The sequence below is a fragment of the Nestor notabilis genome, unplaced genomic scaffold, assembly GCF_000696875.1.
Source record: "Nestor notabilis isolate BGI_N333 unplaced genomic scaffold, ASM69687v1 scaffold5416, whole genome shotgun sequence".
Taxonomy (NCBI): Eukaryota; Metazoa; Chordata; class Aves; order Psittaciformes; family Psittacidae; genus Nestor; species Nestor notabilis.
Genome location: NW_009932245.1, coordinates 18,776 through 32,308, shown reverse-complemented (window position 1 = coordinate 32,308; position 13,533 = coordinate 18,776). Strand labels below are relative to the sequence as shown.

The following is a 13,533-nucleotide window of genomic DNA, read 5'->3' as shown; positions in this document are numbered from 1 at the left end:
GGATTTTTTAAAATATCAAGACACTAGGGTTTTTTTCCATCTGCAGTTAAGATTTCTCCATCTCCCTCAAATTTACATGCAAAACCAGAGTTTATGACAAGAAACACAGATAAAGACAAGGATGCAGGAGAAGCCTTGAAGATGTTTGACGGCAATTTTGTTCTGTAACAGCCCCTCTTTTCACAAAATCCATGCTGTAACCATGCGGCACCACAGTGCCACATCAGTACTAAAGCTGTGCCTACAGTTCAATCTCAACCTCACTTCAACAAGAACGGGAAAGAGAACAGTGGGATGGGGTACTACAACACTACCAAAAAATCACACTGCTGTCTCTCACAGAGACGTAACATTGCTATTACAAACACTGTAAAAATACCTGCTCCCTTCACTGTCTCCCTTCTTTTTTGCTTTCTCCCTCCCCGCTTTCCTGTAAAGACACACTCAAAATTGCAAAGCAGAAAAGTCCCCGCAAAATGGAATTTTGCTAGATAGCTACAGAAAGGTAGGGGGGGAAAAGATCTCATGTTTTTATGGTAAATAAAAATATTCCTTAACTTTGTTATTGAAATCACTTGGGATTATTAGGCCTAAATGTTTTAACTAGTGCAATCCACATTTCACCAAACATGCTGCAGTTTTCATCACATGTCACTCAAACCAGACCATGGAAGCTGTCTAGCTGAGTATCACATTTCTGTCCTGCTTGCCTTTATGAAGTGCCATACTACCCTTTTGGGCCCCCTTCTAGAAAAAAAAAAATCATAAATGCATACATACGTTGGGATTTAGACAATTTGGCATCCATCTTTTAGTATCTGGGAATAACAATCAGCTTAACAGAAGCAGCTTTGTAGAGTAAACTTCATAATAAAAGTACTTCTGGATAGATAAAATAACATCTCTGTTATACAATACCAAACTAATCCTTGTGATAAATGTATTAATTAAACCCTCAAAAGGTCAGTAGAATATTAATGCATTCCTTTATGGACAATCTATTTGTCCTAAGTATTGTAGTAGGGTTTAACCTAATCTGGTTAAATAGACATTCGGTAAAATTCAAACAGTATCGACACCAACACCGACACAGTTTAGTACAAAACGCTAAATTCATTATAAACCATTTTAAATTTTCAATGACAGAATAAAATTCCATGGAGAGCAGTTACGAAAGACAAACCTTAATAATTGCTTGTTTCTACTAAATTCTGCCATAGGGGTAATACTCAATTCTGAAAGTAATATGTCACTTTGTACTGGTAAATAGCCAGTTGTTTACAAAGAATACCTACTGGTTATGCTTTAGGGGCAGGAAGAGGGGTTTGTTCAAGATTCCTCCAGAAGTCCCCAGGAGGGAATTGCAGCACTATAGCATCCCCTTGGATTATGCGGCACTAACAGGGCCACAGCAGGACCTACATTTCTTTTACATCAGGGAAATGCCTATCTCCAGTACACTGTCCTATACATTGATCATGCTTCCACACTAAAATCCAAATTTGCAGTCCTTCACCGGTGTGCTCTAGCCTAGACTGGGGCATCTCTTACCTAGCTGATAAGTACCATTTTACATACAGCAAGTCACCCTTCCCTGAGATAAAGCACGCTTTTGAAATCAACAAGTCTTTCCTCTGCGAACGAAGTTCTGTGTTTGATCCGAGAGGCAGATCCCACTACTTCTGTGAATGCATATAAAACGTATTCCCTTTGTGACAGATTTATCCCATTCTGCATAGGGTTTTATTTTATGGGTGGGGCTGGGTTTTGTTGATTTGGATTCTTCGTTTCATGGCAACTAGTTGTAAAACACCTTAAGATGCATTGCTAGAATGACTGCTCAACAAAGAGCACTTTGTATCTTCTTGTAAAATATTCAGACACTCAACCCAAACAAATGGTGTCTGTAATAAAAATACTGCCATGTATCTTCATTTGTACTAGAACAAATCAGTTTTATTTGTTCATTCTGCGTTTTAGTGTCATAGGTCTCTTAGAAAACATAATTTATAATTCCTTACGCAATTAGATATAAAATTAAGTCATCTTACTCTGCAGAAGAATTTATAATAAAGAGACCAGGTTCAACCAGTTCCACTGAAAATATTTTGATAGCATCAAAAAAAAAAAAAAAGACAGCATAAAAATCTTTAGTGTTTTAACAAATTAACACATGCCTTTTGGGTAAAGTACTGTACATGCTGTTAATCTTTTAATTAGGTTCTCAATTTCACATACACATTTATGGTAGGGGGGATTTTTAGTGATCAGAAAATGCAAATGCATGGTGTTGCTATGCTCTTTTTGCAGAGATATCAGAGAAAAAAAATAGTATGTGTAGCCCTCTATTTAAAAGCAGCACAATAAAATGTTAATAAACCTTTGTGAATATTTCCAATGAAATACCATTCTTCATACTTCTAAGCAAACAAATACAGTTTTTAAATTGAGGGGAGAGAAAAAAGAGTTGTTCTCCATGCTCAAGCCACAGAAAAAGAAACTTTTATGTTCGTAATGCATGTAGTTTTTAGACCCATCATCAACATTTAAAAATGTGTAATTGATGCTATCTATATAAATGGATACATAAACAGTGACGTGTGAAACACATTCTACGGTAGCATTTCACAAAATGCCAATTTTCTCGTGCTGACTGCCGCACAATTCTGCCTAAACATCTCCTTCCAGGATCTTGAAAAGATTTAGTATTATCTATAGCTCATTATTTGATACATTCTTTTCCCTGAGCATTTGGTCCATCCTCAGTTTCAACACAAGATAAACACTTTTCCCCCCACAGACTATTTCACAGATTCTATAGCTGGTGCTGAAAAAAAAACCTACTCAGAAAGGCAGACAAATTGCCATCAGTTAACAATCCCTATGCCAAGGGACATTTTTAGCATGGAGTTGTCACTGTGAAAGTAGGAACTATCTACTAGCTATCCCACATAATGATTTTTGTTAGAAAAAGGAAGAAGGCCAAAATGTGGCTAAGCAGCAAATATATTATAAAAACAAAGTATGAAAGCAATTTAGCTAAGAATCCTGACTGGCACACGCGTTCTCCTCCTAGCCTGCTTGTTTGAATTTAACTCTTTATTGGGAACCGTGGAAACAGCCAGGTGAAGTCAAAGATGCTGCACGTACAAAACCAGGGAGCGAAACAGAATAGAATGCAGATCCCAGATCACTAGTTTTGTTGTTTAATAGATAGCTACTTCATCCTGGAAGAATTATTTTTCTGTTGGAATAAAGTTGAAAGTAAAATCGCCCATAAACACCCCAACCTCATCTAACTTGATGCAATGCCTTTTATTAATCACACCTGTGATTAAAATGAACATATATTTTTTTAAGTTGTCTGCATAAACCAAAGGTATTCACTGGCGAAAAGGAAGAGTACGAGCAATTCTTCATAAGACCTGCACCAGTATGTAGAGGAAGAGACACACACGCTCAATAATGAAGTAGTTCAGTGGATAGGAGGACGTACACACCTGCTTCTCTCAGTCACAGCTTGAACTTGAACCTTCACCAGCACTCTCTGAGCGAGTTCCCACTAAGCTGGATAGTAGGCAAAAGGAGGTCAACAGCATCGTTTTTTGCTCATCTTTTTCCATTCTGTCAATGTAGCCATTTAATCTGCTGCAGACCCCAATGACATACAAGGCAGATTGCCCTTGTAAAATTCAACTGGTACAAAAAGATGCTGTCAATCAGCAACAGTATTTGACGTTCCTTTATATTCCAATAAGGGCCAGGAGGATTAAAGCCAGGTCCCTTCTACAGTGCTCACAGTCAGTGGTGAGAAACACTCCAAACTGACCCTCTGCCAGAAGGATCTTTCCTATAGAAACACAGAATAGGGGGCAGTGTATTTGCACTCTCTATTTTTAAACATTTTCTGTTTATCCCTTTATGTTTTCTCCCCTTACTTCGTTCAGTTCTCAGTTTCAAACCAAACTGGTTCTCGTGCTTAGCTTGTCAATGTGGTTGAAGGGACTGAGAAGTACTGTCTTACACCATAAGCTTGCAAGGGACCCCAAAGCTAGCACCATTGCTCTCCACATGTTCAGACCAATTCCCCTTCACATGTGCAGTGAGATCCAGACTGGGGCAGTGATGACATAAGAGTTCAGGCAGACCTGCCAGCAGAAAGAGCTCTGCTTTCTCCCCAGCAGCATACCCATTATAAATGCTGCATAGGGGAAACTATGCCCAAGGCGAACCAGAGACCCTAAAAGTTGGGATGTGCTTCCCAATAAGCAGAAAACAATCCGGTGGACGCACCCTGCCTCTGCTATTTAAAGAAAGAAGCATTTGGAGGTGGGCTCAGCTCTGTGCCCCTGTGGGGAAGACAGATAGGGCAAGGCAATCTGTAGCTGGGATGAAAAGCATTCCCTCGTGCCACAGGGTTAAAACACTGCTTCCCTTATCTAGAGCAAGACTGAGGGGAAAAAGAAATCTCAGCAGACAAAAATGTCTAAAAAAGAAAAGGGGGGGAAAAAAAAAACTCAAAAGAGGCAAAAAGAGCTACCTTATGTTAACTACCACCAGGCTTTGCTCTCCTCATACTACTGAATGTTCAAATACTTAGCTTGTTAGCTAACAGGCTGCTAACTGCATCTCATTTTCCTTCTCTGGACAGGGGAAGACCTAGTCTAACCTAATTTATTTCCATTTTTAAATACAGCACTGTTTCATTATCAGAATTTATTTTAAATTAAAATTAATAAAGACCATTTCCCAATTTTCCTCAGAAATACCAGTGGTTCATGGGCTTGTGGGCTTAGCTGAGAGGTTGGGAAGGGGGCCAAGAAAAATCAGAATTTATTATATGCTGGTCTAAGTTTTTAATTGAGTGCACACAGGCCTTTTGGAGTGAACTTGATTTTTATTTTACCCTAAACTACTATAAGAGTTGCTATGACACAGAAAAGCCTGTGGCTCAATTTCCCCAGCATTTTTTCATTGGTTTATGAAACTGGCAGAATACTTGAAAATCTTTCCTTGAAGAGTATGAGGCTTGAAGAAACTTCTGTCCTGCAGCATTATCTTTTTGCATACAGCCTGCAACGCAAGGTGAATGGGAAGCACTAAAGAATACAGTCCTCATCAAACAGAAACAGCGATTTGCTGTTGCAGCCTTAGCAGTATTTCTCGGAAACAACGGGGGAAAGATAAGTAGAAAAGGTTTAATGATTTCTACCCATAGCACAGCCTGAGTTTGATCCATTATGACTGTGGAACAAATGCCACACATGCCACTACAACAAGAACTCTAGAGCCATCGGAGCCATCACCAAAGCATGATGCGTTTCAAAGCACTTGGCCTCAAACTCCCACCACAGGTATGTGGAGTCTCACAGACGCACAGGGAAAGGGTGTTTCAGTGGGACAGCCAAAGCCTGCTCTGCTCCCTCCTTTCACCCCTGCCTCCTCTCCTGCTTGCCAGTGGTGCTGTGCTCAATCACAAACCGCAAATGAGATGGAAAGCGGCTGTCAGAAGTGCTGAGCTGTTCAGGCCTACCTTTAGTTACCCTCCTTTAAGCTGTTCAAACACTAATAAATTACCCATTTACTTATACAACCCAGATGTTTGCCATCTAGAAAAATAGATTATTATTTGTAGAAGGTTTTGTTCCATCACAAGAATCCTGTAAATAATATATTGGGATCAGAAAGCCAATACCACATGGCAGATTTTACACACAGCAGCATGGCGGGGTGGCAGGGAAGGAGAGGAAAGAAAGACACTTCCTGACCACTGGTTAGAAGTTAAGAACTTTCACAGTGACCTTATCAAAGAATCAAGTTCGTGCTGTTGGGATAATGAGGTTACTTAAAATAACACTACAAATGGAGAATGAGGGTGACAAGTAATCTAAAAGGTTGGTTTACTAATTGGATTTTGATCTTTTGTTTCCATATATATATTATGCTGTCATATAAATTTACATTTTTATGTGTGTATATGTATAAAATATGTGTACATTTATATTCCAGATTAAGCTACATTATATGTGTTTATATATAAAACAAAGTAAAACCTAAAATACATTCCATTTTATGTATATATATTACATCCTGATGTTTCTTTGTATGCCACGTTTTCCACAAAAAAAAAAAAAAAAGGAAAAAAACCCACTACTCTTAGTAAATCCTACAAATGTAAGCAGCCTCAATCTCTACCTCTCCTTTTATTTTTTACGTAAGATTTCTCAAGAGTTCCAAACAATGCTTAAAGAGAACTCTGGGGCTTCAACTGAAATGGGATGAGATGCTGACCCTTTAACAACAGTGTCTTTCAAACCCTGTGTCCATTATGCACTGAAATGCCTATCAAAAAGAAGAAAAAGGAAAAAAAAAAACAAAACCAAAAACCAAGAACAAAAACAGAGGAAGAGGTTTTCAATATTCTCATTAAATTCTGAGTTTCTCTCATGGTTCCTGTAATTGAGTTTCACTTACAGTTGTCATGAAGTTTTGTAGAGTAGACAAAACAGTGATTTGATGGTAAATGTCTGTATATAGAGAGGGAAATAAGTATTTGAGAAGTACTCAGCCCACTTTCTTCAAATATCAGGGAGAAAGACAAAGAATACAACTCACGCAATGTACAGTTCAAGAAGGAGCAGCTTTTACAAGGAAAACTTTGATCTGGGTGGCTGAGTATCACTGCAAGAAATCCAGTCTTCTTATCAATCCCAGACAAGTTGTCACGAAATTGCAATATGTCCATTTGAGTCATACCCCTCACACATATTACTGCTAAATGGGTCTTCTACCAGAGACCCAAAACTGCAGGCAAGAAAAAACAGCTTACCCTTAAAAAGTGTCCCCAGTAGAAGCAACACGGGCAAAGGGGATTACTAAAAGTAAAGGAGCTGTTAATTATAGATGGGATAAGACCAAACTGCTGAAAATTGATCCAAAGAGGGCTGGGTTGCTTGCTTTCATTTGTTTTAAGACACACTGGTTTAGCATGGTGATCATACTCTGTAGCAAAAGAGTTTGAGCTGAGAGAAACTGAGCAACTCTACACAGACTGACAACTCTGTTCGGTGAGACCACTATGCTATCTCTGTATAAACAAAGAGGAAAAAAGTAGCAGCAAACAGCAACAGAGCCAGGAAATGACCCAACATTCAGTTTGCTGATCACTGCATTGCCTTGTTATTTAAGTCACTGTATCATGAGTATCTCCCCTATTCATTAAGGCCAGTATAATACTGACTAGAAGGTCTTCGATCACATGAACAGGGAGCCACGTCCATGACATGCAGATGACACTGGGCACTTGGCTGAGGAGCCAGAAGATCCCAGATTATAGCACTCTTGTAATTTATTGCACATTATTCACAGGAGAAGCCTGAAAGCAGCTTTCCTCTCATTTTTCCCATACTGCTACCTTGCACTTGTGTTAAAAATAGTGTATCTGGTCTTCCCAGCTGCAGCAACCCTAGCTGCATACATCAAGCACAATTTAGCAGAGTTTCACCACACGTTTACTGTACTTTTCTAGATACAGAAATATAAAACCAGCTTGCGCATGTTTAATACAGCCCCCAGCTGGTACGTTCTGCCTTTACCTGACATTCAGTTGGAAGCTATTGTGGTCCTGGAGGCAGCACAGATGGGAATATTTCACAGGATCTTTCCATACTAATCATCCACTTAGGTTCTTCCAATTGCCCCACAGCCCTACCCTCCTGGACCAGCTTAGGTAAATCCACTCCCCCATCGGTATTTACACCCTTCAAATATCTGTACACACAGTTATAATCCTGTAAGTGGCAAGATGGTCACACCGGTCTCACAGGGGCTAGCCAGAGTGAAGGAGCCCAGCATTCAGGCTGCCACATTCTCACACACAGCAGCCTGAGGTTTGGACTGATTTGCTAAATGTCACCATACCAAACAAAAATGCCTTTGCTTTGAAATACTACTTAAATGCAGGCCACAAGTGCAAGAGGCCTCCAATTAACATCAGAGAGCAGGGCTGAGCTCAGCTATTTAGACACCCTTGAGGGAAATGAACACACTTGCAGTCTGGGTTCCTTCCTGCCCCAGCCACATGCACTCTGGACCCAGAGGAGAGCCCTTACATGTCTGTATCTTGGTTTCCTTGCCATACAGGCAAGAGAGCCACCTTCCGCTCTTGCTGCGGCTCACTCCAAGGGCAGCTCCACTAGTGCTCCAGAGCACAGCGCTCTACAGACGCACCAAAGCCTGTCTTACAACTTCCCATGGCTGCAAGCAACATCAGAGCCTCACAGGCGAGGGTGTCATGTCATTAAGACAGAGGTACCCCATCAGCTTTGACTGGCAGCAACAAAACTCTCCTCTTCCTCACTGTAGTCATGCAAGGCCGATGGCCAATGCTGTGTTACCTCAGCTCACTCAATCCTGATCACCACAGAGCATCACTCTCCTCCATGCCCAGCTATTGCAACTCCACATGGCAATGCAACATACTTAAACCTCTTCTGTTTCCTATGCTTGTCTTACACCTTCCCCGCTGACCACTGCCAGCCTCTCACTGCAGCCCTCCGCTCTGACCAGTCACTCCCAGCTCTTTGCAGCCACACAGCTTCCCACTTTTCAGTCAGGACACAGCACTAGAAGAAACCCGACAGCATGATGCGAGGCCTCCAAGGCACTAATGCAAGGCACTGCCTCTTGCGATGGCTCGGCTCCTGGCAATACGTTGCTCAAGAACTAGGGCTTGGCAATCTCTACAGTGACAGGGATAGGAAAGATCTACTGCTTCTTTTGCTCTGTTTTAACTTCTCTCCACTATTTTTCTCACCCCTCCTTCTGCTCCACTTGGCATCTCAGCACCATTTCACTCTTGCGTATACCCTTTTTCTTGTGGTGGCCACACACAGCAACTATCCAAGCAACTACTTGGACTGCCCAGAGACAGCAGTCAAGGCAGGCACTCTTTAACTCCAGTGCTCTGCCAACACACCTGGCAGAAGCACCTGGGAGGAGAAGGCAAACTCTGTTTCAATGGCCTACTCAGCTTTGCAAGCTTTTGCAGACAATGTACACCAGTTCTGCATATACACTCACAAAACCTGATAAGGAACTGGTCAAAAGAAAACAAACATACATCCATCCATCCACAAGAAATCACACTATTTTCTTTTTTATATAGATTTTAAGAAAGTAGAACTTGCTAAAACCAAACTAGCACTACTCTTCCTCCACCCCACACTGAGGAGGGAATCAGCTTTCACAGCAGGTCCCAAACCCGAAGGACTGCACACAGGGTACTCCAAATTGCAGCTACTTTGATACTGCTCTGGTCTCAGCACTCAGCACTACCTACTGTATGTAGCCCCTACTAGTCCCCTTCTCTTGCATAGTCCAGTTAGAATACCCCACCCACAAAAAAGAAATAAAAAAATAAACCAAAACTGCATCAGGGCATGTAAATTTTATTAAACCACACTTAGAACAGGTGCCCCTTTAAAGCATGACTTTCTTCCTCTCCGGAAGGCACATGTAGCAGGTTCCCTAGTGTCAGGTGTAGACTCAAGTGATGAAAGAAAAATACATAAATGTTTATTAAACCTTTGTTGCCATTCACACCACCAACTTTCACACCCCAGTGCCAAGCTGTTAACGAATTCCCATGCTGTTCCAGAAGACTTTTCACAGCTCCTGTCAGAAAAGGGAAGTTTCACGGGGGCAGCACTCGCTGGAAAAGTCTCTGCTCTTGCCACCATCAACAAAAAATGTTCACAACCAGCTGTTTGTGGAATAAATGTGTCCTGCCCAAATTGTGTGGGAATAAAGAGCTTCTTCCAGTGAGGCATGGGTCCACCTTCATGTATACCTCCTGGTACATTCTTGTCTCAAGATTGTTTATGCTAAGATTTCTCTCAATTTACCTAATGAACAGGACTAAAAATTAGCCATGATAAGCTAAGTGGCCATCAGTTGGTCTGTGAGGCTTCAGGCCAGGTGGCAGCTGTGTGTGCAGCCTGCAGCTCATATGCTCACACAACAGCATCACCTCCTTGGAGAGCTCTGCAGCTCTGCTGCTGCCCAGCAAGCAGCCCCGCAGCACTGCCCCCTGGGGCGCACAGATCCCTCAGGGAGGTAACACAGCACCCACCCCTCTGTGCCACATCTCCTTTCTGGCACCCAGGCTCTGCTGTATTGCTGTACCGCTGGCAAGTGTGAGGCAGGGCCCCGCAGCAAGGCGCACGCCGCCTGCTCGAGCCTCAGCAGGGCTGTAGAAGTGCCATCGTGAACCGCAGCGAAGGCGGTGTGAAATCGCACAGCAATTCTCCCTGCTGCCAGAACTCCTCTTTCCCCCCACAACTAGCTCTTTTATCTGCCACTGGAGACCTTGTTCTAAAAGGAACAGGCAAAGGCAAGATGTTTCCCACAAGATGAACATTGCTACTCCTCTCAGTCATCCAAAACAAGAGGGGGGCGAAATGAAACACTTTCTCAACTCAAAAGGTGACAATTATTACATGCTACATTACAGCTTAGACAGCCTTTACAATACAAAAGCTTTGACAAGCTCGCATTTACTTTGTCCCTGGAGCACATGGGGACACCTACTCATGTCAGTGTTTTGCACACCATGTTGCGCAAAGGTTTATCATTTTGAAAAATGCACCTGAGGATCTTCAACTTCTCATGCAGATCCTGTAATTCAGCTGATCATAAAGCATGAAGAAGAACTAAGTGACTGTTTATCAATGTACATTGCTAAATGAAATTAATCCCAAGCACTAGAACAGAATCAGGCTGTTCCTACAGCCAGAATGAATAAAGCAAATAGCTTTATATCTTCCTTTTCTAAGATCAGAAAATTGTGTTCCTAAATAAATCCTTATAGCAACAATTTAGCAGCATGCTTCTGTCAACCCCAGCTGACATAGTATAGCCCAATATTATATAAGTTTTCTCATTTATCTAAACAATCTGAGAGATCCGTTAGCTCACTCTCTCTGCCTGTACCTCATCTCTCAGCTTGCAGACAGTTAGCACAGAAGCCAGATAGTACTTCAGCTTCACGTCTTAAAATCAGTATGACCCGCAGTACTTGTCCAGGATGTAAAAAAGACTCTGAAGAACTGATTCTTCATTGCGAAGGTAAATAAAACTGACCAAGTAAGAGATTTGCCAACTTTAAGGTATTTTCTGTTGTTTCTAACTATTATACCATCTGATGTTTTCTACTGGAAGGTAATTGCTGCCTTCAAGACAAAAACGCTGAAGTCTTTTCTTTTAGACTAATTACAACAATTAGATATTCAACTTTTATTTCCTAGATGAGTTATTTGAGTGACACATCAAGTGGCAGATCTGAACCTGCTCACTGTCAAAGCCTGTAGTTCAAAACCGCAGTGGCCATTTCCTCCCTGCATGGTCACTAATTTCCTTCGTGAGTCAATCTGTCTCTCCTCCTTGCTATTCTCACAACAGAGAGATGCTGAAAAAGCAAGGTTCCCCCAAGTGAGATGCTCAGCCAGTGTGGATCACTGCACTGAATGGCATACCTCCTTGGAGCAGGTTTCTTGCAAAGCCTGTTCCCCTTTGTAAGTGCCAAGAACCAAATCTTAGCCACCTAATGCAGCATGTTCCACGTGTTAGTTCGCAACACATTGAGCAACTGTGTTAACTGAGATGGATAGCGCTGTCAAACAGGAGGCTGTCTCACCAGGATGGAAACAGTGGGATATGCTGACCTTCTACATTCAGGAAAAAAGTGTCCCTAAAATGACATGAAACATTTCATATTAAAAAAAAAAAAAAAACAAAAAAACCAAAAACTACCTTCTTGCAGAGCTTTTACTACCCTGTTGTGTAAATAAACATGTGTGTGAGCTCTGCCTATGTAAAGAACCTGAGCCTCTCAGAGCAGAGGTTGACAAAGGAAATGAATCATTATCAACCTGCTTGGAAAGAAGTTCGTACAAGGAGCCTCTGCTATTAACCACTGCCTGGAACTCCTGGATTCAACACCACTGCCGCTCCCTCTATTCCCACGTTTAAATGGCTAGCTATACAAACTAACTAAAACCAATAGATAAAATCCAAACCCCCAGGCAAAGCTTCTATTACACTATTCTAAATGCACACAGGTTTTACTGGTGACATGGAGATGAAACTGAAACTTACAGGCTTCTCACCCAAAAGCATAAGCACTGAAATAATCTGTTTAGTATAAAAGCCTCTTGAAATGCAAAGTTCATTCTGGAAAGATTTTTCCTAACCCACTACCTCCTGCCTATCTCCTTCAAGATTAGAATTTTAGGTTTGTTTTTTTCAAGCTGATATTTTGGGTTGAGAGAGGAAAGGTTTGTTTATTTTAAGATTTCACTGCTACTGGAGATTCATCTCTAAGTGGAAAAGAATATAGAGCTTCACAAAGGGCTTTGCAGCAATATAAGTGAAAACAGAGAAATCCACCTGCATGTTTACCCCTACAACTACTGACCCTAAAGAGAGCATGTATATATATATAACCATTATATACTATCTATAATTTTAAAAATTAAAGACTACAATACGTTGTTCAAAATGGCCCTGATACAAAGAGAAACACTAGATACCATCTAGCTGTACACCTAGAGATTCTATCCAGTTGTTCTGTGCTGACTTCCGTGCAGCAGTAACCTGCCTCGTACAAGTATGTCATGAGTATCACCATATTTCTCACTTCAGCAAGATCCAGCTAATGCTTTCTAGGCAGACTAACAAGGTAGGGCTTGTTGTACACCTAGTTTAAGATTAAGCAATCAACACAACTGATAAAACCACTTCCAAGATCTGCCACCAATTTTCTTGCCTACTCCTTACATTGAATAACCTCAGATGCTGCGTTCTGCCAGTGCAGAGAAGGGGGAAAAGAACTTTACTGAATACCTTGTGCCTGAGCTGCAGAACTGTGGGAATACCCCAGAGCCAGGAGCGCTGTCTCCACCAGCTGGCTAAAGAGCACATCTTTGCGAACCAGAACGAACTCAGCATGTTCTTCTCGATTATCGTATTCAAGAGAGGCGTCCGACTGTTCCACCACGCAAAAGACTGGAATCATCAAACCTAGATGGGGGGAAAGAAAAAGCAAGCAGAACATCAGTAAGAGAGGAACAACAAGTGTGTCATACATCTCTGGTTAAAGCTGTAAATTAAAACACCTCCTAGAAGGCTCATCTTAAGTGGAAATCTGCCTTTCTTCCCTGTGGGATAGCTTTTGTTTTCTTTCCAAGGGAAATACTGAAGTCTCATCACTTGACTCATTTAAAAACCACACTAAAAGCTCCAGAGAATACAATTCAGGAACAGAATCACAGTCAGCATGAGGACAAACAAGATTTCCTAATAAGACCTTTTCAACATTGCGGAAGTTTTCTGCAGTTCCTTGAATGTCCCTGTTCTTTCAGGTCAGAGCTCCACATTCACCATAATGAAAACCTGACACACAAATGCCACTTCTGCTTCTCTCCCCACAGTCAATGTATGGAGGAATCAGCAGAGGCTACTCCCATATGCAGT

At 41.5% G+C, this 13,533-nt stretch overlaps 1 protein-coding gene across 1 annotated transcript in view; it reads right to left on the bottom strand.

Moving 5' to 3' along the window:
- SATB2 (SATB homeobox 2) overlaps positions 1-13,075 on the bottom strand; it is a 109,167-nt gene extending 96,092 nt beyond the window's left edge. The window contains exon 1 of the mRNA XM_010016276.1: positions 12,904-13,075. Coding sequence (XP_010014578.1) covers positions 12,904-13,075 — 172 coding nt within the window. The remainder of the gene's footprint in view (positions 1-12,903) is intronic.
- Between the last annotated feature and the right edge of the window lie 458 nt (positions 13,076-13,533).